At 36.6% G+C, this 19,823-nt stretch overlaps 1 protein-coding gene and 1 long non-coding RNA gene across 2 annotated transcripts in view; both read right to left on the reverse strand.

Annotated features, from left to right (window-relative positions):
* Positions 1 to 16,954: 16,954 nt before the first annotated feature.
* On the reverse strand, positions 16,955 to 17,704 carry LOC135078557 (transcription factor hamlet-like). Its single transcript, XM_063973092.1, has one exon. It carries the CDS (start codon positions 17,702 to 17,704, stop codon positions 16,955 to 16,957), a length of 750 nt encoding a protein of 249 aa, XP_063829162.1.
* Positions 17,705 to 17,711: 7 nt separating this feature from the next.
* The window catches only part of LOC135078935 (uncharacterized), a 133,857-nt gene continuing 131,745 nt past the window's right edge, over positions 17,712 to 19,823 (reverse strand). The window contains exon 3 of the long non-coding RNA XR_010258693.1: positions 17,712 to 17,748. This is a non-coding gene — a long non-coding RNA (uncharacterized LOC135078935). The remainder of the gene's footprint in view (positions 17,749 to 19,823) is intronic.

The raw sequence follows: 19,823 nt of genomic DNA on the forward strand, positions 1-19,823 counted from the left end.
AATCCAGATTACGGCACACATACTCTTGTTACATGTTACAATTTTTTACCAAACACGCAGGTTTTATGATCCAGGAGGAATGGTTGCTATGCGCGAAATCCTAATCGTGATGCTCAGATACCAAACTCGGTCACACTTCTGTCGGTGGGGTCGGAAAAAAAAGAAAAATCGCCGATTCAATATAACATATACGATGTCAGAATTGGTCACTGAGCCAAATCGGTCGCACGACACGACCATTTCACGATACTTAGGTTAAATATGGAGAATTGGATAGTTGTAAGTAATAGAGGGTGTTTTTATATTGTTCAGTAATGGAGTTATAAAATTAAGAACACTTAAGAGTAACTTTCAATGGAAAATTGTAAGATTCTTAATGGGTTTGTAAATAATAAGTAATCAGTAAGTAATGAGTTACACGGTACTTTGAATTACCTTCATAAGTAATACGCACTAAGTAACTGTATAATTTTATAACGCATGTTTAGATGCATTGCAATTAAGCTGAACCTAAAATTATTTGCCTATCTGAAAAACAGAATTTTACTAGTTACAGCTAAAAAGCAGAGGTAAGATATTGCCTATCTCGATACTAAACCAACGCTCTACATTGATTGAATGAAATTACTCTACTGATTTTTAATTAGACCTTTTGGGCCACACATACAGCTATGTTACAACAAATAATAGTAATTTTTCTATTTTCAATTTTACGTCGATTGTTTATAAAATCTATCGAACTGAAAAATCTTCATCAGAATGCGAAATTTAAGGCTGAGTTGCACCGACTTACTTTAACCGTAAATATAACAATATCCGGTGCATTTTGTATGGAGTTTGGCAGATTTTTGACGTGTGTTAAAATTAAAGTACCTCAGCCTTAGATGTGATCTTAACAACACGTGTAATAAATACTACAGCTTGAGTCTTCGATAAATAAATACCTAACCAAACTATGATCGAAAGAAAAAGCGTTATTCGTTTTTCTTTTGTCAAAGTCTCGACCCATATTCGCGGGGCCCGTATCTACAGCGCGGTCCAGTTCATCGCCGTAACAAGTTTTTTGCGGCAAAAACGTACGCATCCGAGCTAGCGTGAAAGTCGACCTGACGAGACATGAATGCGAGATCGGTTATAGCACTCATCTTTGACGTTTTTGTAATACGAAGAGAATTTCTTTTCCACACTATAACTATGAAAAGTGCCAACTGGCACGTGCCATGGCATTTATAAATCTTAATTTATTTGCTGACAATTCCAGCAATATTAGAGATGAGTCTCAAAAGAATGTAAGTTTGACTTATTTTATCGATATTATTCAAATAAATAAATAACCACAAAACAAAAGATAGATACAACATACCTTTTAAATGTGCGCGGAGGGCACATCTTTTTACGAAGCCAAAAATAAATGGGATCGCATTCTTAATATAACAGCGTACACGTGCACACAAATTGATTAATTTATTTCAACATAAAATTTAATCAACGAATTTCTTTACTACTATCTCATAGCTACAAAGTAAATGTAAATAAAGTAAAGCGGTAGCCGTATTCAATTACATTGTAAATTGGAAGATTCTTACAAAAGTTTATTACAAACTTTTGATTTCAATTTAGATTGCAATTACCGCTCCTATTAAACTGCAACTAGCAACTCGTTGACAACAATCAGTGAAACCGGTCAGTGAGCCAAATGAAAAACTGTATCAGTGTAGAAAATCGCCTAGTGAGATGGTATAGAGAGTGAAAACGCGGGCCTGAGGCTTGCTACGTCAACCAAATTTGACAGACCTCTTACTCTAGACAAACTGTACAGGTACGATCCATTATTTATACTGTCCAATCGGGGCGAGGTAGGTCTTATAAAATTGGCTACGTCATTATGCTTATCATAGGTTTGTGACTCGGCTTTTCAATATGTCTATTATCGAAAGACACACGTCAAATAATAGCCCCGAGCGAGGCAAGGGTGCTATTGCGTATAACAAGTTCTTGTTTTGTTTATTTACATTGGAATGCAAGTGTTACGTCTCATCAACGTGGCACAGTTACAGGGCGTAGGGCCAGCAGTAGGCTTATCATTAAGATAATTTTGCTTTATACGCTATATTATTAGTGGGAGTACATAAATGTATCGATCGTTTCTCGCTTATGAAACGCGGTGTGGTCTCGTTTTAGAAATCAGAATACATTTAATAATGATTAGAACTAAATCTATGTCAGATAATTTGTTTTGTGCTTATACGGGGTACTACAGCATAGCATTGTTTCTATAAGCACGTCGTAAAAGAAAATTTTACTTTGATAGAAAAAAAACTGTTATACCTACCTAATTCCTGGATTTTTTTTTGTATTCTGAAGTAAAGTAAGATAAGTAAAGGTGCATGTTAATTCACGTAACTGTATAAATCTTTTGATACAAAATAGTTTTGCTATAAAGTTACTTCTGTCACCTCTACATTGTATCTTTTTAGTTGACTACCCAGCTCTTGATAAGCCGCCCCTGTTCATTAATGTACACAGACTTTATACGTCGGAATAAATGTAAAACATTTCTTTTTCTTAGCATCTCTCCGTAATGTGTAACTGTAATAATATCGGGCAGATAATTAAGGCGGCCGCGGGCGAACGCAGCGACTCCTGCGCACCTCATTATTTCGGAATCCGCTCTTGTTTCGCAACATCGCAACCGCCCGATTTTTAGGGTGCCGCGGGTTTTTGATGATAAAAAAATTATATTATAAGGCCCGGTTTCAGAGTTGAGAATTATGAGCGTGCTTATATTTTCTACTGAGCACGCTGAAGGCAAAAATCTCGATTCACAAACCGGGCTTAAGAGAATGAAGAGTTTTAGGTATGCTTCATTCGGCACTTAGAAACTAAGGCTATTAAGACGTTCAAAACTTTGATCCTTCATCCAAATATCTTATAAATATCTGAAAATATTCGTTTGGAGTGCCCCACTCCAAACGAATATTTTCAGATATTTATAATCAAAATGAGATGCTGACATGACCTACAGCAATAGTAATAGTAAGAATGAAAAAGTGTACCTATGAAATAGCGTGCTGTTATTACACTTTTAACAAAATAACCTAGTGCTGCCATGTAGGTAATGAGCACGAGCAGGAGTGGTTCAAAATCGTAGTTCAATACAACTGTTAAAAGTTAAGTTTAAGTTAGTACGGAACCTTGCGTAAAACAGGCGCTGTACACACTTGACCGTTCGATTTTTTGTTTCCATGCACGTAAAAGGCACGCGGGTAACTTCAGGATTTATTTCCCATCTCTTACTTGTTCCATCGACGAGTCGTAAGTTAACAGTGCGAAATCGAGGCGACCTTCGTATACTAATTTGGACAATATATCCATATGTATCTGGGAAATATTTTAATTAACTCGAAAGCGAGTTGTGAGGCATTTATTTATCAATTTATTAATAAATTTAAGAATTTATATTACATGACACTTTGGTTGTGTAGTTGTTGTAAGTTTACATTTATTTTTAGCCATTGCTTCATATGGATGAAGTTGTGACAGGTGAGCTTTAAGTTTCTTACATAAAGTTATGTGTAGTTAAGTCACGCCCGTATTCACAAACGATGCTTGCTTAAGTGAAGCAGCAAATCGAACGCACAGCGTTGAATAGAGCTCTGTGATCGGTTCGTGTATCTGTGTGTCTACGCGCACTGTGAGACTTCATAGTAATATTTGTGAATACGGGCGATAGTCTTCTTTCATATCCAGTAGTTTGAATTCGTATTCGACGTTGTATCACAGCTTTATTTATTTATTTATTTAATAGGACAACCAACAAGACATACACTAGAAGACAATCAATATTTACAACGTATTTAAACTTAATCTAACACTTTATTATCTAAGGGTACTTTCCTTCAGATAGACTGAATAGGATCAACACTTCTTTATGTACCATGAGCAGCACAAAATTACATTTTTTCGAAGATGTTTGGTTAACTTTGCAATAGCATAGCAAAAATTAACCTTGAAACCATTATACAACATTTAACATCACCCATTGTCGATGAGAAACATTAGTATTTCATACAATAGTTTAAATAATAATGCTTACGATATAACGAGACTGTTTCTCAATGCATCAATTTGTTATTTTATCATCGTCTACCAACGTAGTAATTAAGTTCTTTAACACTACTCATTCATATGTGAAAAGTGTTATACAGCGCCAATTACTTTGATTAGATTGCATTTTTAGTTCATGGAGGTTTTGTCCATCAATCACCTAAACAAGGCAAATTAATTTTAACAGGCACTTAGCATAAATAGAGAGGTACAGAAGACTTGCTACACATCAAAGCACTTAAAAAGGTAAAATTATTGTTTTTCGAAGCTGATGATCACAGTGAATTTAAAAGATATGACATGAAAAAATAAGACATGCATATTTACGAATATGTTACTTCGAAATTCAAAACTCAAGGAAGACATAAGACAACACAACACTATTTTTATGAAAGAAGAAGACGAAACTCACAAGTCCAAAAATATTTTTATTTATTATTTAATGCGCTACCAACCGGGCAACATGGAAAGCATTGAGGGAGGCCTATGTTCAGCAGTGGAGGTCCTATGGCTGAGAAGATGGTGATGATGATTTAATGTGCCCATCTATAACCAATAGTCCAGTAGACTAGGCTAGTTTTTTAAACTTTAAATAAGATGAAACATTTTAATGATAGCGCCTACTGTTTGTATTTCTACTGTACATTAATCGTCAGTTGGGTAAGGTGTGAGAGACTATTGCAGATTAATGAAGTAGAAATTAACAATAAACTTAATACGTTAAATGCACCTTTCGTCATGTAAAGTTGTTTATTCAATTATGTGTAATCCAATTTTCAATTAAGTTTATGTTAGTTTTATGTTCTGGGATGAAACGAATTATTTAACGGATATAAACAGTTTATACATGGAATAAAATGGTTTTCTAGTGGATCAACTTAAGTGTAAAGTTCAGTCCACTGCTGGACATTAGCATTATGCCCAAATTTCTATGCCCTATGTTTATCGTCGCCACTATTCCGGTCGGTGGGGACAATGGGAATAAAAAAATAATAAATTTCAATTATTTAATTAATTTCACACCAGTGGGGACAAACCTGGAACGGGAATAAACCCAAACTTCGGCTTTTCTCTGCCAAATTACTATATTGTATTGTACCTAATTGAATGTTGTTTTATGATATAAGGAGTGTAGAGTCTTCATAGTTAGCTCTACTGCGTTGATGTCTTTTGTATCACTTTGTGCGATCCAATATTAGGGGCCGTGTTTTGAAGCTCTCTCTCGATGCAAAACTAAGAAAATATACTTTGTTATTGGTGAAATATATACAATTTAGACAATTATAGGTTCGACTAAATCTTTTTTTTTTGAGCTCAGATTATTACTTGAATTTAGTTTCATAAAACCCATTTATTTTGTAAGATTAGGTGTCAAGTGACTTACAACATTGCATTTAAAATATTTTCAGATAGTATTTTTATTTGTCGATAATAGTCTGGTATTAGTGAAAAATAGAATAGATATACAAGGTGTTAGGTAAATGGGTATATGAGCCGACACTAGCCCATGTTAACATGGTCATATAAATGGTATGGTGAAGTCAGAAATATGATATCATTATTTTATTTTTTTTAATTTTCATACAAAATAAATTTTATAAATTCCGATTTGTATGAAAATTTAATTAATTAAAATGAAGATATCAATTTTCTGACTTCACCATACCATTTATATGACCATGTTAACATGGGCTAGTGTATACCCATTTACCTAACACCCTGTATAGGCTTGAATCTATTATTGAGCTCAGATTATAAAATCCATTTATCTTGTAAGTTTAGCTGTCAAGTGACTTACGACATTGCATTTATATTTTCAGACAGTATTTTTATTTGTCGATCTTTTTTTTATACATACAGGCTATTTCGTATTCGCTGGAAGGCTGTGTGGTCCGCCCTACCTTACAAGATTCGCCCAAGCCTGCCCTTAGTAACTCATATCACATAAACTCGCTCCATCAGCACCCACGGCAACCGGTCACCGGCGCTGTATAATTTCGCAATATTGGACGACATTATGCACAATAGTGTGGACGTTATCATCCGCTACCGTGCAATTATTGCTCGCTCGCTCATTATCGATGCGGCGCTGCTTTGTCGATAAGTTTCTCGATTTGTGTTAACTGCATTAAAATGACGCGTAACGAGCGGTGTTGGCGGACTTATAAAGAAATAAAAGCAGTGCAGAATTCTTTTTGGATCGGGACGGAACGGTGACGTGACCTTAATACCGTGGGATGGAATCGAACACGCCTTTTGCTCATCAGATGAAGTTTCTTGTAAATATAGTCATACTTGCTCGCTATATTTTAATAATAGGGCCATAATGTTCTAATTTTAAGTACATAATGGATGCAATAATATTTAAATAACTTGCTACAATTTTTGAGCTATTTTGTGACGAACACGAAGGATAATAGAGGTTCCTCTTTTTTTCTCAAAAATAAACTAAATTGTATTAACTTTTACATCCCTGGCAATTATTAAATAAGTAGCCTAATCACTGTACTATTTTAATGCTTGTGCTATAATCATGATTTTTTTAAATCAAAATCCGTCCAGCTGTTTTTAAATTTTTTAAAAGGATTAATAATCCTCAAAACCTCTCCTCACAAACTATTACTATTCCTATGTTTATATTACGCTCGCGACCGTCGCCGTCGTAATAAGAAGCTGATCATGTTTTTTTTTCATGACGTGTGGTCACCTCATCAGAGGCGGTAATGGAATTTGTCCGAGTTAGCCCGGTAATTGCGCGTCGCCCGAGGGCCCGGACCTAATTCGTTCATTACGATTTATGAATCTAAAATCAGTTAATCGCCTTCTGCGTGCTATCATTTATGGCGACCGGCGCCCGGTCGATTTGGTGTAATTGAAATTAGGAAAGTAAGTTTGGTTTTATAACGTCGTAATTGACACACCCTTCAACACATTGGGCTGGAAGTCCTGGGTTTGATTCCCAGATAAGGCTAAACTTGTGTTGTGTAATTGTTTGTAGTTAGGTTAGCAAATTTCTGGCTTGACTAATGGTGATTTTAAATTTAGACTAAAGTTACGATCTCAATGGTAACAAACTGTATGATAGAAGAGAGATTACATAATATAATTTGTTTACTACAAGGGTAACTTTTTGTTTGAAAAATATTTTTACTGCATTTTAATTTCATTTACTTATTCAAATTGTGTTTGCGTATCGAATGGCTTAAAATTAAAATTAATACATTTCCACTACATTATTGAATTAATTGCACATTCAAACAGTTTCTCGCTAACGCAATTGAAAATGAAGCGATAATTTTCAATCGGCAGCGGAAAACCCATATTAACCATAACCGTCTGTAGCCACACAAAAAACCTTAATCTCAAAATCATTCATATACACATAAACTAGATGTGTATATCTTAATTATTCTCACATGCAGTAAACATCAAGTATGGTGTACAAAAAGTTGATATGCAACTTTTGTGCTTATTACCATAGGCGTAAGGCGAGGTTTAATAAGCTAGTTCGGTGGGCGACTGTATGGGTGCATTAGCTTAGCTCACATAAAATCGAAAACGTCGTTAATTCGCTCCCGTTCCTCAGCCGGTCATAACCGCGCATATCTTCGTTAGGGTTGACACTGAAAAGAATCTTTAACTCAAAATTTTCACACGATATCATGCTATTCCTACTCAAATTCCTTTAAGGCTGATTTTTCAATCGTCAGTTAACTTAAAAGTACAATTAAAATTAAAGAATAAGTTTGGCACATTGACAGTTTCAGTATGGGAAATATGTCGAAATGACAAGTTTATTCTTCAGTTAAAAGACGGTTGAAAAATCTGTCCTTAGAGAAACTATGATTACACAACAAAAACATTTTCACGTAAAATGTTGGCAAGACGAACCATATGGCTCGCACTGTAAAAAAGTTATCAGATCTCATGTAGCGTCAAGCTTCTAACTCTGAAATATGTGGCATAGCCATTTCGCTGTCGTCACATGGGCGTAAGGTTAATTTATTCGCTGTTCAATATAACAAATAAGTAACGAACAGCGAATAAATTAAACGAATAAGAACTATTGTTCATTTATTAACGCAACGGTTACAGCTTCTGTTATAACCGAAAATGTGTAACATAATTCAGGTACCGACAGATATAGAGTTAACTAAGGCTGAGTTGCCCCACCTAAGTATAACCGTAACTTTGACGATAACCAGTGTTTTTGTATGAAGTTGATAATGCTTGTTAAAGTTAAAGTAAGATGGTGCAACCCAGCCTAAATATATTGGTCAGTGACAACCCTAACCATCGATAAGCCGGCACCGGTTCGTTACCGTAGCACGCGGGCTGTAATTAATTTATCTTGCCCTCATCAAAATATCTCGGAGGCATGAGGTCCTGACCAAAACTGGAGGTGGCTAACTGCCCGATATTAGTAATGGTGATATGAAGTTGCAGAAGTCACATCGCCCTACATCCAGAAATAGGCAGCCAAATAAGGTAATGTGATCGTGAAATATTTTGCGATGACTGAGCCCTAATAAAGGCTAAAAATCAGTGAAATTATTCGAAAGTAGCATTACGCCCGCGGCTTCGCCCGCATGAAATTTTGTCTGTCACAGAATAACTTTATCGCGCGCGTCCCTGTTTTTTGAAACACCGGGATAAAAACTATTCTGTCCTTTCCCAAGACTTAAATTATATCTATGCTAAATTTTATCAAAATCGGTTCAGTGGTTTAGGCGTTAAAGCGACACAGACAGACAGAGTTACTTTCGCATTTATAATATTAGTAGGGATTATAAGTTCACACTTCAAATACCAGATATTGGCATTCTATTTGCTTATCAAACTACATTTTCTAATAAATTAATTTTATGTGTAAAATTCAGTTCTAGGGAAACAGAAAAATATAATGAAAAGGTGTTTCGTATGTTTGATCATCAGAAAAAATAGTGACACTACAAAAAAAATAATAATGAAAGATTGGGTTTTCAGCAGTGAAACCATGTCTACCTACACTTAAAACGGTAATTAAAGGAATTGCCAGATTAATCTTGTAGCTCCTTTCAGTAATGCTAATGACTTTTTATCTCAAAAAAATAACGAACCAATTCGATCAAAGAAATCGAGAATCGAAAATCGCACCAAAATCCGTATCGATTTCACCGATTCTTGCAAGAATGGATAGCTCTCGTAACATATCACACTAATTACCTTAACTTTCGTCTTTAGTCCCTATTATACAATATGTTGCGTGCGTTCAAGTTGTTAATGGTGACTAAATACAGGTTTGCGGTAGTGACTTTTAAGAATCGTTACAGTTTTGAGTGAAATACAATGATCCAGATTCGCTGTTTTTTAAAAAGAGATAAACGCACTGGTATCTCATTCAATTGAGTGATAAGAGAACTGTTGCAAAGCCTTAATCTATACTCCAATTATGAATACGAAAGGGATTGTCAGTTTGCTAAAATATCTTATGACATAAAGGTGGATTGCAATAGGGGTAGAGGCTACCTTCCGTTAATTAAAAAATATTGGAATGGGGAATGAGAATTTGTGTAGAAAATTCATTTATTTATTTATTTGTAATAGGTATACAAATAGTTTACAGTCTAGGCTTCATCGTAAATTGCAAAGATGACTGAGTTTCTTCTCAGTACCGGTCGATATATTGTGCCTAAGTGGTGATAGGACAAGCTATTTTGGGACGTGTATAAGTGCTCTGAAAAGGGCCTAAATACAATAAACAATTTGAATTTGAATTACTTCTGAAGTTATAAATAACAAATTGTACAGCCTACTGATTTATGTAATAGAAAAACGCTATGAGTTAATAGTCGTGATTAGAAAATTGTACTCAAAAATTGTTACAAAATCTAATGGATAACCATTACGGTCATTAATATTTATGGCCTACCCTAAAACTGGAATTTCCAGCAGGATTCGCGTAACATGTCACCCAAAGCAATTTAAGGAGGCGTGTTACATAAGTAACTGTCGTTTTTGTGACAAAGTAGAGTGGGCGCTAGCAGGTTTCATCATCGACCTTGCTTTGCGTTAATTAGCCACCTCGCTGAGCACAAATGATGGATCGGTCACCTGTTCTGGTGCAAAGATGTAGTGTCGAGCTGGATGTGGTTACAGAAAATCAGTGTGTGGCGCTGCTTGACAGACCAAGTTTTGTTGTAGAAAAAATGACACCTAAACCTAATTGATATGTATGATGAACAGACGACAGAACATCGGACTAAAATGTTTGCATTTTTGTAGCAAATTATTTCAGCGACATAAGATGCGACAGTGTAAAGCTTGATGTGCTGCCATGTGTACTTATTAGTATTTTTTTGATGAGGACTTATTTTATTTAGCTTGGGGAACTAATGCTCCGGGATGTCAGTAAGTAAGACTGAATCGCTCTCGATTTTTTAAACTGAACTTATTATCGGTTTTATAACAATATATGTATAACATAACGTTTATAATATTTTTTAAAATTGTATGAAGAATTTTATTTAATGTTGATTTATTACTGGCAACATTGAAAATTTTTGCTGTAAGGTCTATGAGTTTGCCGAAAACCTTGGCACTTCCAGCAACTCTATCTACTAGTACATCTCTGTCCGTATGTCACCACAAAGCGCTCTCGAAAATCATGCAAGTAACCACAGACAGGTTGATTTGATTTTATGGTTACATCTCACTGACGACTTGTAAGTAGGCGACCTTTCATAACGTATTACCTTACTAGCTTATTTGTGCGGCTTCGTTTGTCCTTCCTTCGATCCGAGATAGTGATGGTATTGATATCTTACTCCTTTGGTCTTGTTCAAAGAGGCATACCGAAATGATGCTTGGTTTAGTGTTTTATTTATTAACTTCTGTGGCTTCGCCCACGTGGATTTCAGATTTATTTACACAAAGAACATATGCTATGAAAAGCTTCATAAAAATCCGTCCAGCAGCTTTTTCTTGAAAGAAGAACAATTGTCTATCCGATACCTTCTCTTGTTGTATTGTAAGTATGATTATGTACAACGATAACAATAAGTAGGTAATTGCTACAATAATAATAAGTAATTGGTTTGCAAACGATCCCAGGTTACGCTGTCCAAATTGTAAAGCTCTAAAGCATTTCATTCCAAACAGCTTTTGAACTAATAAGTATTTAATTTATTCTGACACGTGCCTTTAATCGAATCCGTAATACCAATGTGGTTCATTGTTTCGTAACACTTGATAAGATTTAATTTCGGTAGCGAATTCTGAACTTGAGTACTTACTTTCACAATTTATGAGACAGGCCTTATTAAATATTTGCTGGCGTTACATAAAGCTTTAAAGATGTGAGGTTAATGCATGCATGTAAGTGCTACCAGTTTTTGCTCTGTTCGATATTGAAGAGGCCGATTTTATTGCTTGATTTAACAAAAAATCTTGCCAGATAATATAGTCGAGCTAAATTGGATTTCAGCCTAAAGTTATAATGTATTTCCAGGTACAGAAACGCTTTTAATAGTGATGTAACAAAGAAATCTAGCCCGAATATTATCACGTAAACTTAACACGCACGATTTACTTTTTCGTCAGCGAAAATTACATAAAACAACTGCAATCTAATAATATTAGTTTCCAAACAAAACAGTTTGCATCGGTAATTGCATTTGCGTCACAACAAAAATACGCAAAAAGCGCGCTACGAAATCCGACCGCAGGAGTTGTACTCGTAACTGCAAAGCGTTCGGTAGTTTTTCAATAAGCAATAAATAATGTAATGCAACGTAACGGTGGCGAGCACGCGCCACTAACAAGCTGTGCCGTGCGCCCGCGCCGCGCGGCGTGCCATCGTTGTGCAACCGGCCCCACCCTGCTCAGGCACTTTACATTCGACGCAAGGTATAGGCGGGAGCGTGTGGGCTGGAACTTAATACCTATTAAAGTCCGGTCGCCGAGCACGTAGAATTTCGTCCAATGACCCCAAGCTACCCATGCTATCCTTATCGCTCGCATCTTCGCGTAATTATATTTATTTAGAACGGACGCTCATTAATCAACAGTGTTGGTACTAGTCGCAGTAATAAGAGCTGTTAGAGACAAAAATATAAAGTATGATTTGCTGCCTAACTAGATATTTAAGTGATGATTTAGCTACTTCTTATTGTACGGTTTTTTATATGTTATAGGATAGTAAGCCGTATAGTCGGTAAGTTCGTCGCGTCGCTTTTGTTCAATATCTTTAGTCCTAAAACCGAATTAGTTTTCAATTTGACGTAAAATGTTATTTCAAATAGCTCTCAAACCAATTAGTTAGTTAATAGAGTTCGCAAACTAGAGAGAGATATCATCGCTCTCTACCACTATCTACCTAAATCTATAAGCTCATCTCTACGACCCTATCCATAAGCCATCCACGAGCCACGTTTTGATAGCTCATAAAATATGTGAATTGACACTACTATTTTCAACCGACTTCAAAAAAGGAGGAGGTTCTCAATTCGACCCGTATGTTTTTTTCTTATTTCAGACTACGAGCCTAAATCCTTTGACTTGGACCAACGCCTTATTGATTCCGTTCTTCACCCGCCCGTGTTCACAATGATACCTAAGTACCTGTGTATATGAACTTTCTGATTCCAAACTAGATCTCCGCACGGAGACCAGCTGTTATTTAACTAACTATTGTCCAAATAAAAAAGCTCCATCTATTGTTGTGAACGTAGATACGAATGTACCGACTGTCCTTGAAATAAATACCTTTCTAATACGTAGTTTCTATGTCGAAAATGAGATGCACAGAGCGATAAGGTCTAATAATTACTATAGTTAATAACTCTTTCAGATTGGTTAGTTATACAAATTAATAATGAGCATTTTAGATCGATCATGATGGGCGTTTAGATCCTGGTAACTATGAATCAATAACAAATAATAAATTGAACTGGATATTTACGATTCTTGGCCTATATTTCCTTGATGTGATGCGATAACGGCTTCGCATTTACTATCAAGTCATTTATTTTAGACATTTTTATTGTTTGTTATTTATACATAATACAATTTGCTAACGTTCTTTGCAATGCTCATGATTATATTAATTTAGTATTCATTCAAGCGGGAGCTAGATGAATAGCTGATGGCGTAGGTAGTATTTTTTATCTATTAATTTAATAAACGCAGATCATAATCTACAGGACGTGCGGAGATTTTCAATCTGGCATGATAAAAGTGCGGAAAGCTAGGCACTGTGGTATCTTATGGGATTGTAATAGGTCTCATTTTGCGACAAAAAATTGTATGTTGATGACCGTGCGTATGCACTTTGCTCTTAAATTTGACCTTACTAATATTTTTCGGATTCCTAGAGACGTTTAAGTATCAGTGAACGAGAAACAATAGAATTATAAATTGTTAACGTGGACTCATGCGACCACCTAAAGGGTTCCACGAGTTAGAGGACTTTGCAAGGACCTATTTTGGGTACGATTTAGGTAGGTAGGTACTAAGATAATTATCGTACTTATAAAAAACTACGCAACTTGGACTTGATCTACTCATGACTAGTTTTTATAATCATTTCATAAATTGCACTTGCTAAACAGATCTGTCAAACAGGTCCATATATTTATACTCTATCAAGATTATAATTAATCATGAATCTGATGGTGGTCAGTATATCCAGATTTAATAAAAATGAAAATTCATTCATTTTTTTCCACTGACTAAGAAGTTTTTTCATTTTCTGACCTTTCTATATCTTATATTGTTTTTTAAGTTGTAAAGGTAGGATTATTTAATTTTAACTTTGTATGTATTTTTGTTGGGAAGGAACAAATAGTGATATTGTGTTCGAATAAATAACAAATATTATTCTGATTCTGATAGATACTCGTAGAGTCTAGCGATGACCTTACTGTTACGAATTTGAAGCTTTCAGACCTTTGTAGTTGCACAAATACTTAATAATTTTGGTGTTGGTCTTATTATAGACGAACTGGATTTCTCAATCCCATGATTCAGAGGATTTACTAGGATCGGCAATCGTAAGCAGTAATTTTCAAATAGACGATGGGCCAGTAGTTCATTCAGATAATGAGTCCAATAAATCCGTGCTTTGCCAACATGGCTGGTGCTATGGTCCGATGTTTCTGGGCGGTTCGTTTGTCGCAAATTAATGGCAATAAAGCATAATCATATCGTAAACGCTGGCTGCGCAAGCGACGCGCCCGCGGCGCCTGCGATGCCAAGATGGCGGGTGCCGATTTAAAACGTATTAGACGGATTTTTTTAAGATGAGAATATTGACGCCACTGAGAGAAAAACTGGTGTTTTATATGCCTGTCATTAATTTAAAAATATGGCAAGTCAATTTATATTATGTTAAAATCCGTTTCTTAAATAAAAAATTTGAATGGCACATCCATTACATGGCAGAATGGGTCAAAATTACTCCACTGTAACCCAATTGTGAGATTCCATTGGACGCCTTCGTGTTGGTTTGGTGGATCTACTGATAGAGGTCTCAATATTGACTCATGTTTTGATGTCGATATGAACTGTGATATGAAGTCAAATTGCCGTCTTTTAAATGGAGCGTAGGTGACCAGTTCCATCCAATTTGGACAATGTCTAACCGAGGCAGTTGCTTCCGCACTCGTACCTACTGCTGCTGGTTTTAATCCAGCTAGGGTAATTTGCATGTAACTTCGGCATACTTACTTAAAGATCTTATCAGACAGTTGATGGTAAATAAATAAACTGCCATCATTCATGCCATAGAATAGTCTACTTCTTTTATTGAGAATTTACTTATAGGAAAACCTAACAGTTGGTTGGTTGACGTCTGCCACCACTAACATTATGTTCTTCTGGCAAAAAGGTTTAGGAAGAAATAGTAAAAATAAAAATACAAGCTCAATTTATTGTTATTTATTTCATTTTGACAAGGTAATCGGTGACCTTTGAACGACTAATAAGTATCAAAAGTACAAAACGATAAGGTAATAATCTCTATTTTCTATTAATGTTAAGTTAAATAGCATCTCGTGTGCGTTTTGGTACGAGTGAACAAAAAGTTGGAGGTTTGTCCTTTTTGAAGTATGTATGTGCAGATGGAGTTCTAAAATAAGTGGATGAGACGTGTGAAGTGTAATCTCACATTTTACTCACTAGTTTTGTAAGGAAAGTTCAGTTTTAAATTAAGCTCACTATTGAGTTTTCTTATCATGGAATGTTTTGTGAAGTATTTGAAACTGCAAAACTGCTTTCTTCTCCAGAAAAATGAAGCGTAACGTTTAAGATCTTTAAGATTATTTTGTAAAGAAATGTAATATCTTATGGTAATAGATTTTGTAGATCACTGTTTACATACTACGAAAAGGACATCACAAAAAGCCTGGGGCATGGCAAGTAATATTTAAGGTAACATTGACTCTGAAATTAGGTGTTGTAAAACTTAGAAGATTAGTAATAAATAGGCACCTAAATATAAAAACCTATTTCACTTCTCTCACAATATTTAATTATACTTTTTAATCTTTTACAATGTTGTCTATCTATACATCATAGTCATTCAATGGAAAGCATAGTAAACTTTATACTCGTAACAATTATAGAGATCTATCTATACTTAAAGGAACGTTAGGATAAACATAAATCTTTGAGAGACTTTTAAAATCAAACATGTCGAAGGATCCAATTGAAGCCCAGTAATAAATTAATTAAAAAATCACAGTTTTAAACATTATCTTAAATTTAGTAATTTGGAGTGCATGATTACATCATTATGCAGAATAATCTCTTATCTGAATTAAAATTCTAATTTACAATCTCAAAACATACGATAAAATACATATTATAATCTGCGTAATATTTTGAAAACTTAACAATGAAGGCATCGGTGCAGCGACGGGACACAAAACTCATGCCCGTATTCTGAAACGACGTTCAAAACTCGATTCATACTCAAGCTTAAATTCGACCTTTTAATTGGTACAAAATTGTAACCAAAAAGCTTGGATCTCTACATACGTTTTGAGCTTGGTTTACGGGTCTCTGTGACCGATGCCGAAAACGAAAAAGAAAATAATTTATGCAACATGTAGTACATAAGGTTTCGAGTAGTTACGCAAAACTTCTCCAACAATTTATAAAAAAATATTTATAATATTCTTCAATAAGCAACAAGTTATATTTTTATTGGTAACCGGCGTTTCCTTTCAGACTAATAATACTAATTATATTACATCAAATAAAGCAAAATTTACAAAAAGAAATAATACAATGTACTTACATTCACAATATCTATTTAACTATCAATACATTTAAAATCTATACGAACACTCTGGACACTTATTTATTTATCTACGATGTCTTTAATGACAAGGAATATAATCGTACTAACTAATTGTATACTATCGGTAGTGAATTCGGTATGCTAAGCTCTTCAATCGATAATCCGTATTTACATTAAGTACATGAGATGCATATCACTTTATTTATAATACAACGCTACACACTAATAGCCTTGTGGCCTGAAAACATCTTCATCACACTCGCTCGCGCCTACTCATGAAAACTACGGTAACAATTGAGAATAGACACCTATTTGGAATTATTTCTGCGAGTACCAGTTTAATGTCAATATGACCAATATTACAATCGTCTCTACTAAAATGTTCACAATAATCTTAAAATGTCTTTTCCAGATCGGAATGTACATCAACATCAGAAATCTTGTTTTGGCGCATTCGACTTCTTCCTCATATAAACACACAAAATTAATTATCGTAATACACAAGAGTCATTTGGATGCATCGACCAGATTATTGTAACGGCGAATGTCGTGTCGTGTTCTGTATCAGGTATGGTCCGCTGCCGTGGCGGCGGCGGCGGCGGCGCGGCGGGCTGCCGGCGCCACCCGCCCCATAAACGACCTGATCTCCTCGAAGTACGTTTCGTCCGGCGACCGTCGGCGGCCATCGTCGCCGTTCTCCGCCTCGTGCTTCTTCAGGTGCCTGTCCAAATTCGTCTGCTGCCCGAAGCAGCGGTCGCAGTGACGACACCGAAAAGGCCTCTCCTTGTTATGGATGTTCCGCACGTGCCGCTGAAGATTCGAGGATATCGAGAAGGATCTCTCGCAGTATTTACAGCGGTAGGGTTGTTCACCCGTGTGCGTCCGCAGATGTCGGGTCAGGTTTGCGCTTCGAGGGAACGCTTTGCCGCAGTAAGAGCAGGTGTAGCGGTCTCTAGCGCGCGGGGCGCCAGGGTTGGGGGGTATGGGCGGCGGTCGAGGGGCTCCCGGAGCGAGGAGCGTGGCCGCGGCTGCCGGGAGGAACGGGTATCGCCCGAACGATGCTGGTAAGGCGAGAGGCAATCGTCTACAGAACTGAAGAAGCGCTGGATGCGCGGGGTGAGCTGGGTGTGTCGGGTGAGGCGGTGGCGAGGGGATGATGAGGTTGCAGTTTTCGTCCTCGAGGCGCTGGGGGCGCTTGTGGGTGACGCGCAGGTCGAGGGGCTCGTCCGCGCGCGGGGAGCCGAGGGGGCTGGGGCGGCGCGGCGAGAGCGGGGGGGAGGCGAGGCGGCGCGGCGCCGCGTGCTTTTCGCGCATGGCGGCCGCCGCGCACGCGCTCATCGGGCTCGTGCGCCACCGACCTGGAACAAGAAAAAGATACATTGTAACCACTGCTGTATCAACCGAGATGGTAGAATCATAAATCTTTATCTTCCAATAACATTACAGGCTATTTTACAACTAAGCCTTCCAATAAGATTTGTAGGTGCTAGAATTGGAACCTCGTTATAATGTAGTAATCCTCCATTTAGGACTAAGTAGGTAAGAACTTATTGCACAATTTCCACAAGCCGGCAATAACTCTTCATTCTCCAAACCGTGGAGCGTGACAAATGACCTGTCAGATCAGCCATCTTAGCACCTAGGCGTGTCCAGTCTAGCTTCCTGCAACCTTGACAGCGTCCTAAAAGCGGTTGCGAAATGACGCGCCGACAGCGGGGGTGGTGCGCCCACGCAGAACGCACGCCCACTGCCTTGCGACACCGAAACTAGAGCAGCTACTAGTGAAGTGACGAGGCATTGTCGAAAGGGAGATTTGTTTATTGTCGAATCCTAATCTGATGAGTTGTTGCTAAACTTCTTACTGAACATTCTGAGGTCAGGCTTACAGTTTTAGTATTGCAAATTCGATCAAGATCATCTTCAGAAGGTGAAAACAAAATAGCACTTCAAAAATTTGGCTACATGCTACTAATTGTTACCTAAGATGATTATGCTTATGTATGAGTCCTATAAAGAAGCTTATTGTAGGAAAAGATGACGATGAAAGTAAAAGGGGCGTTAAATGAGTTGTTCTCGAAAGTTACACGAAAATCATACCTAAGCAGCTTCTGCACAAAGTCTAGTGCTAGAACATCACTACAGTCGCCGAATCAGCGATGTATCCGATTTAATTATTAACGCCGCTTTATCGGCTGTTTCATTACACCATAAATACCGTTTGCCAGCAAATTGCTAATATCCTAAAACAGGTATGTCTACTGTAGCTCAGCTTTCCTGTTTTGGTCTTTAATCTCCTGTTACGTCCAGTTTAAATAATATAACATCACCGCTTTCCATATCGACGGATGTTTTCATAATATACAAAAAGCCAAGTTTGGTTATCAAGGTTTCACTTTTCGAATTGATAGTCTCCACTCTCTAACTTATCTTTATAATAAGCTGTACAAGTAAAATAACGAAGTCATAATGAGATACATCACAAGCAATTTGCGTGGTAAGTATGAAATCTTGTTTTTCGTTGAACGAACGTTTAGTGCTGAAAGGCGTAGAAATATCTAGAAAAATCTTGGATATCTATTTTATCTCGATATGTTAAAGGGGTTAGAAATAAGTTTTCGTTCTGAGGTTTTGCGTGTTTTGATGAACAATGCCTGACACTAGCTCATTAGGTACATATCAAAACCTGTAAATCAATTCAATTTTATGGTTTCCCTCTCAATGCTTCAGCTTTAATTCCATTTTAATTTATAATTTGTCGGCCGCTTGACAGACTAATGTGTATACAAAGCAGTAGTACATTTCAAGCACGATTTCGAAGAGGTGTGAATGGATTGTATTGTCTCCGCGGTCGTTCCGAAGCCTACGCAGTGATTACAAAAATAATAAGCAATAATCGTGCACGATAAATTGGACAGCTTCATTCGAGTGATTGATCGTAGCGCGCATCACCCACGTACGTCACGCTTATTGTTGGCATGCGCGAGCGATGCAAAGATACTGCCCTAACGTTAACTATATTACGATTTTATTACAACTTAGAATGATCGATTGTATTTTAATTTCGAGTCACGTTTTTTACTGCGAGTAAGACGGTAGAACTCGCTCCAGATGTTAAGATTGATGTGGCAGTAAGCATTATCTTTTGGACGACAATTCATAAATCACGTAATAATGATGAAGCTTTTGAAGTTTATCTTTTGGATTGTGAAATATGTGAAAGTCAATGTTAGCCTAAAATAATAAAGTTAGTTAAAGTGATGTTCTTAACTGTAAAATCACTGAATAGGTAGGTAAGCTATCAAAACAGTGTTTCTGAAACATCTTTTAGAAGTCAAAAAGATGCGTTTATTAGTATGTTCTCTAACGCGGTAATTTATATGAGTGAAGCAACACACAAAAAACTTACACTACTTAGAATTTTCACATCATCTTG

This window comes from Ostrinia nubilalis, chromosome 15, assembly GCF_963855985.1.
Source record: "Ostrinia nubilalis chromosome 15, ilOstNubi1.1, whole genome shotgun sequence".
NCBI classification, from domain to species: Eukaryota; Metazoa; Arthropoda; class Insecta; order Lepidoptera; family Crambidae; genus Ostrinia; species Ostrinia nubilalis.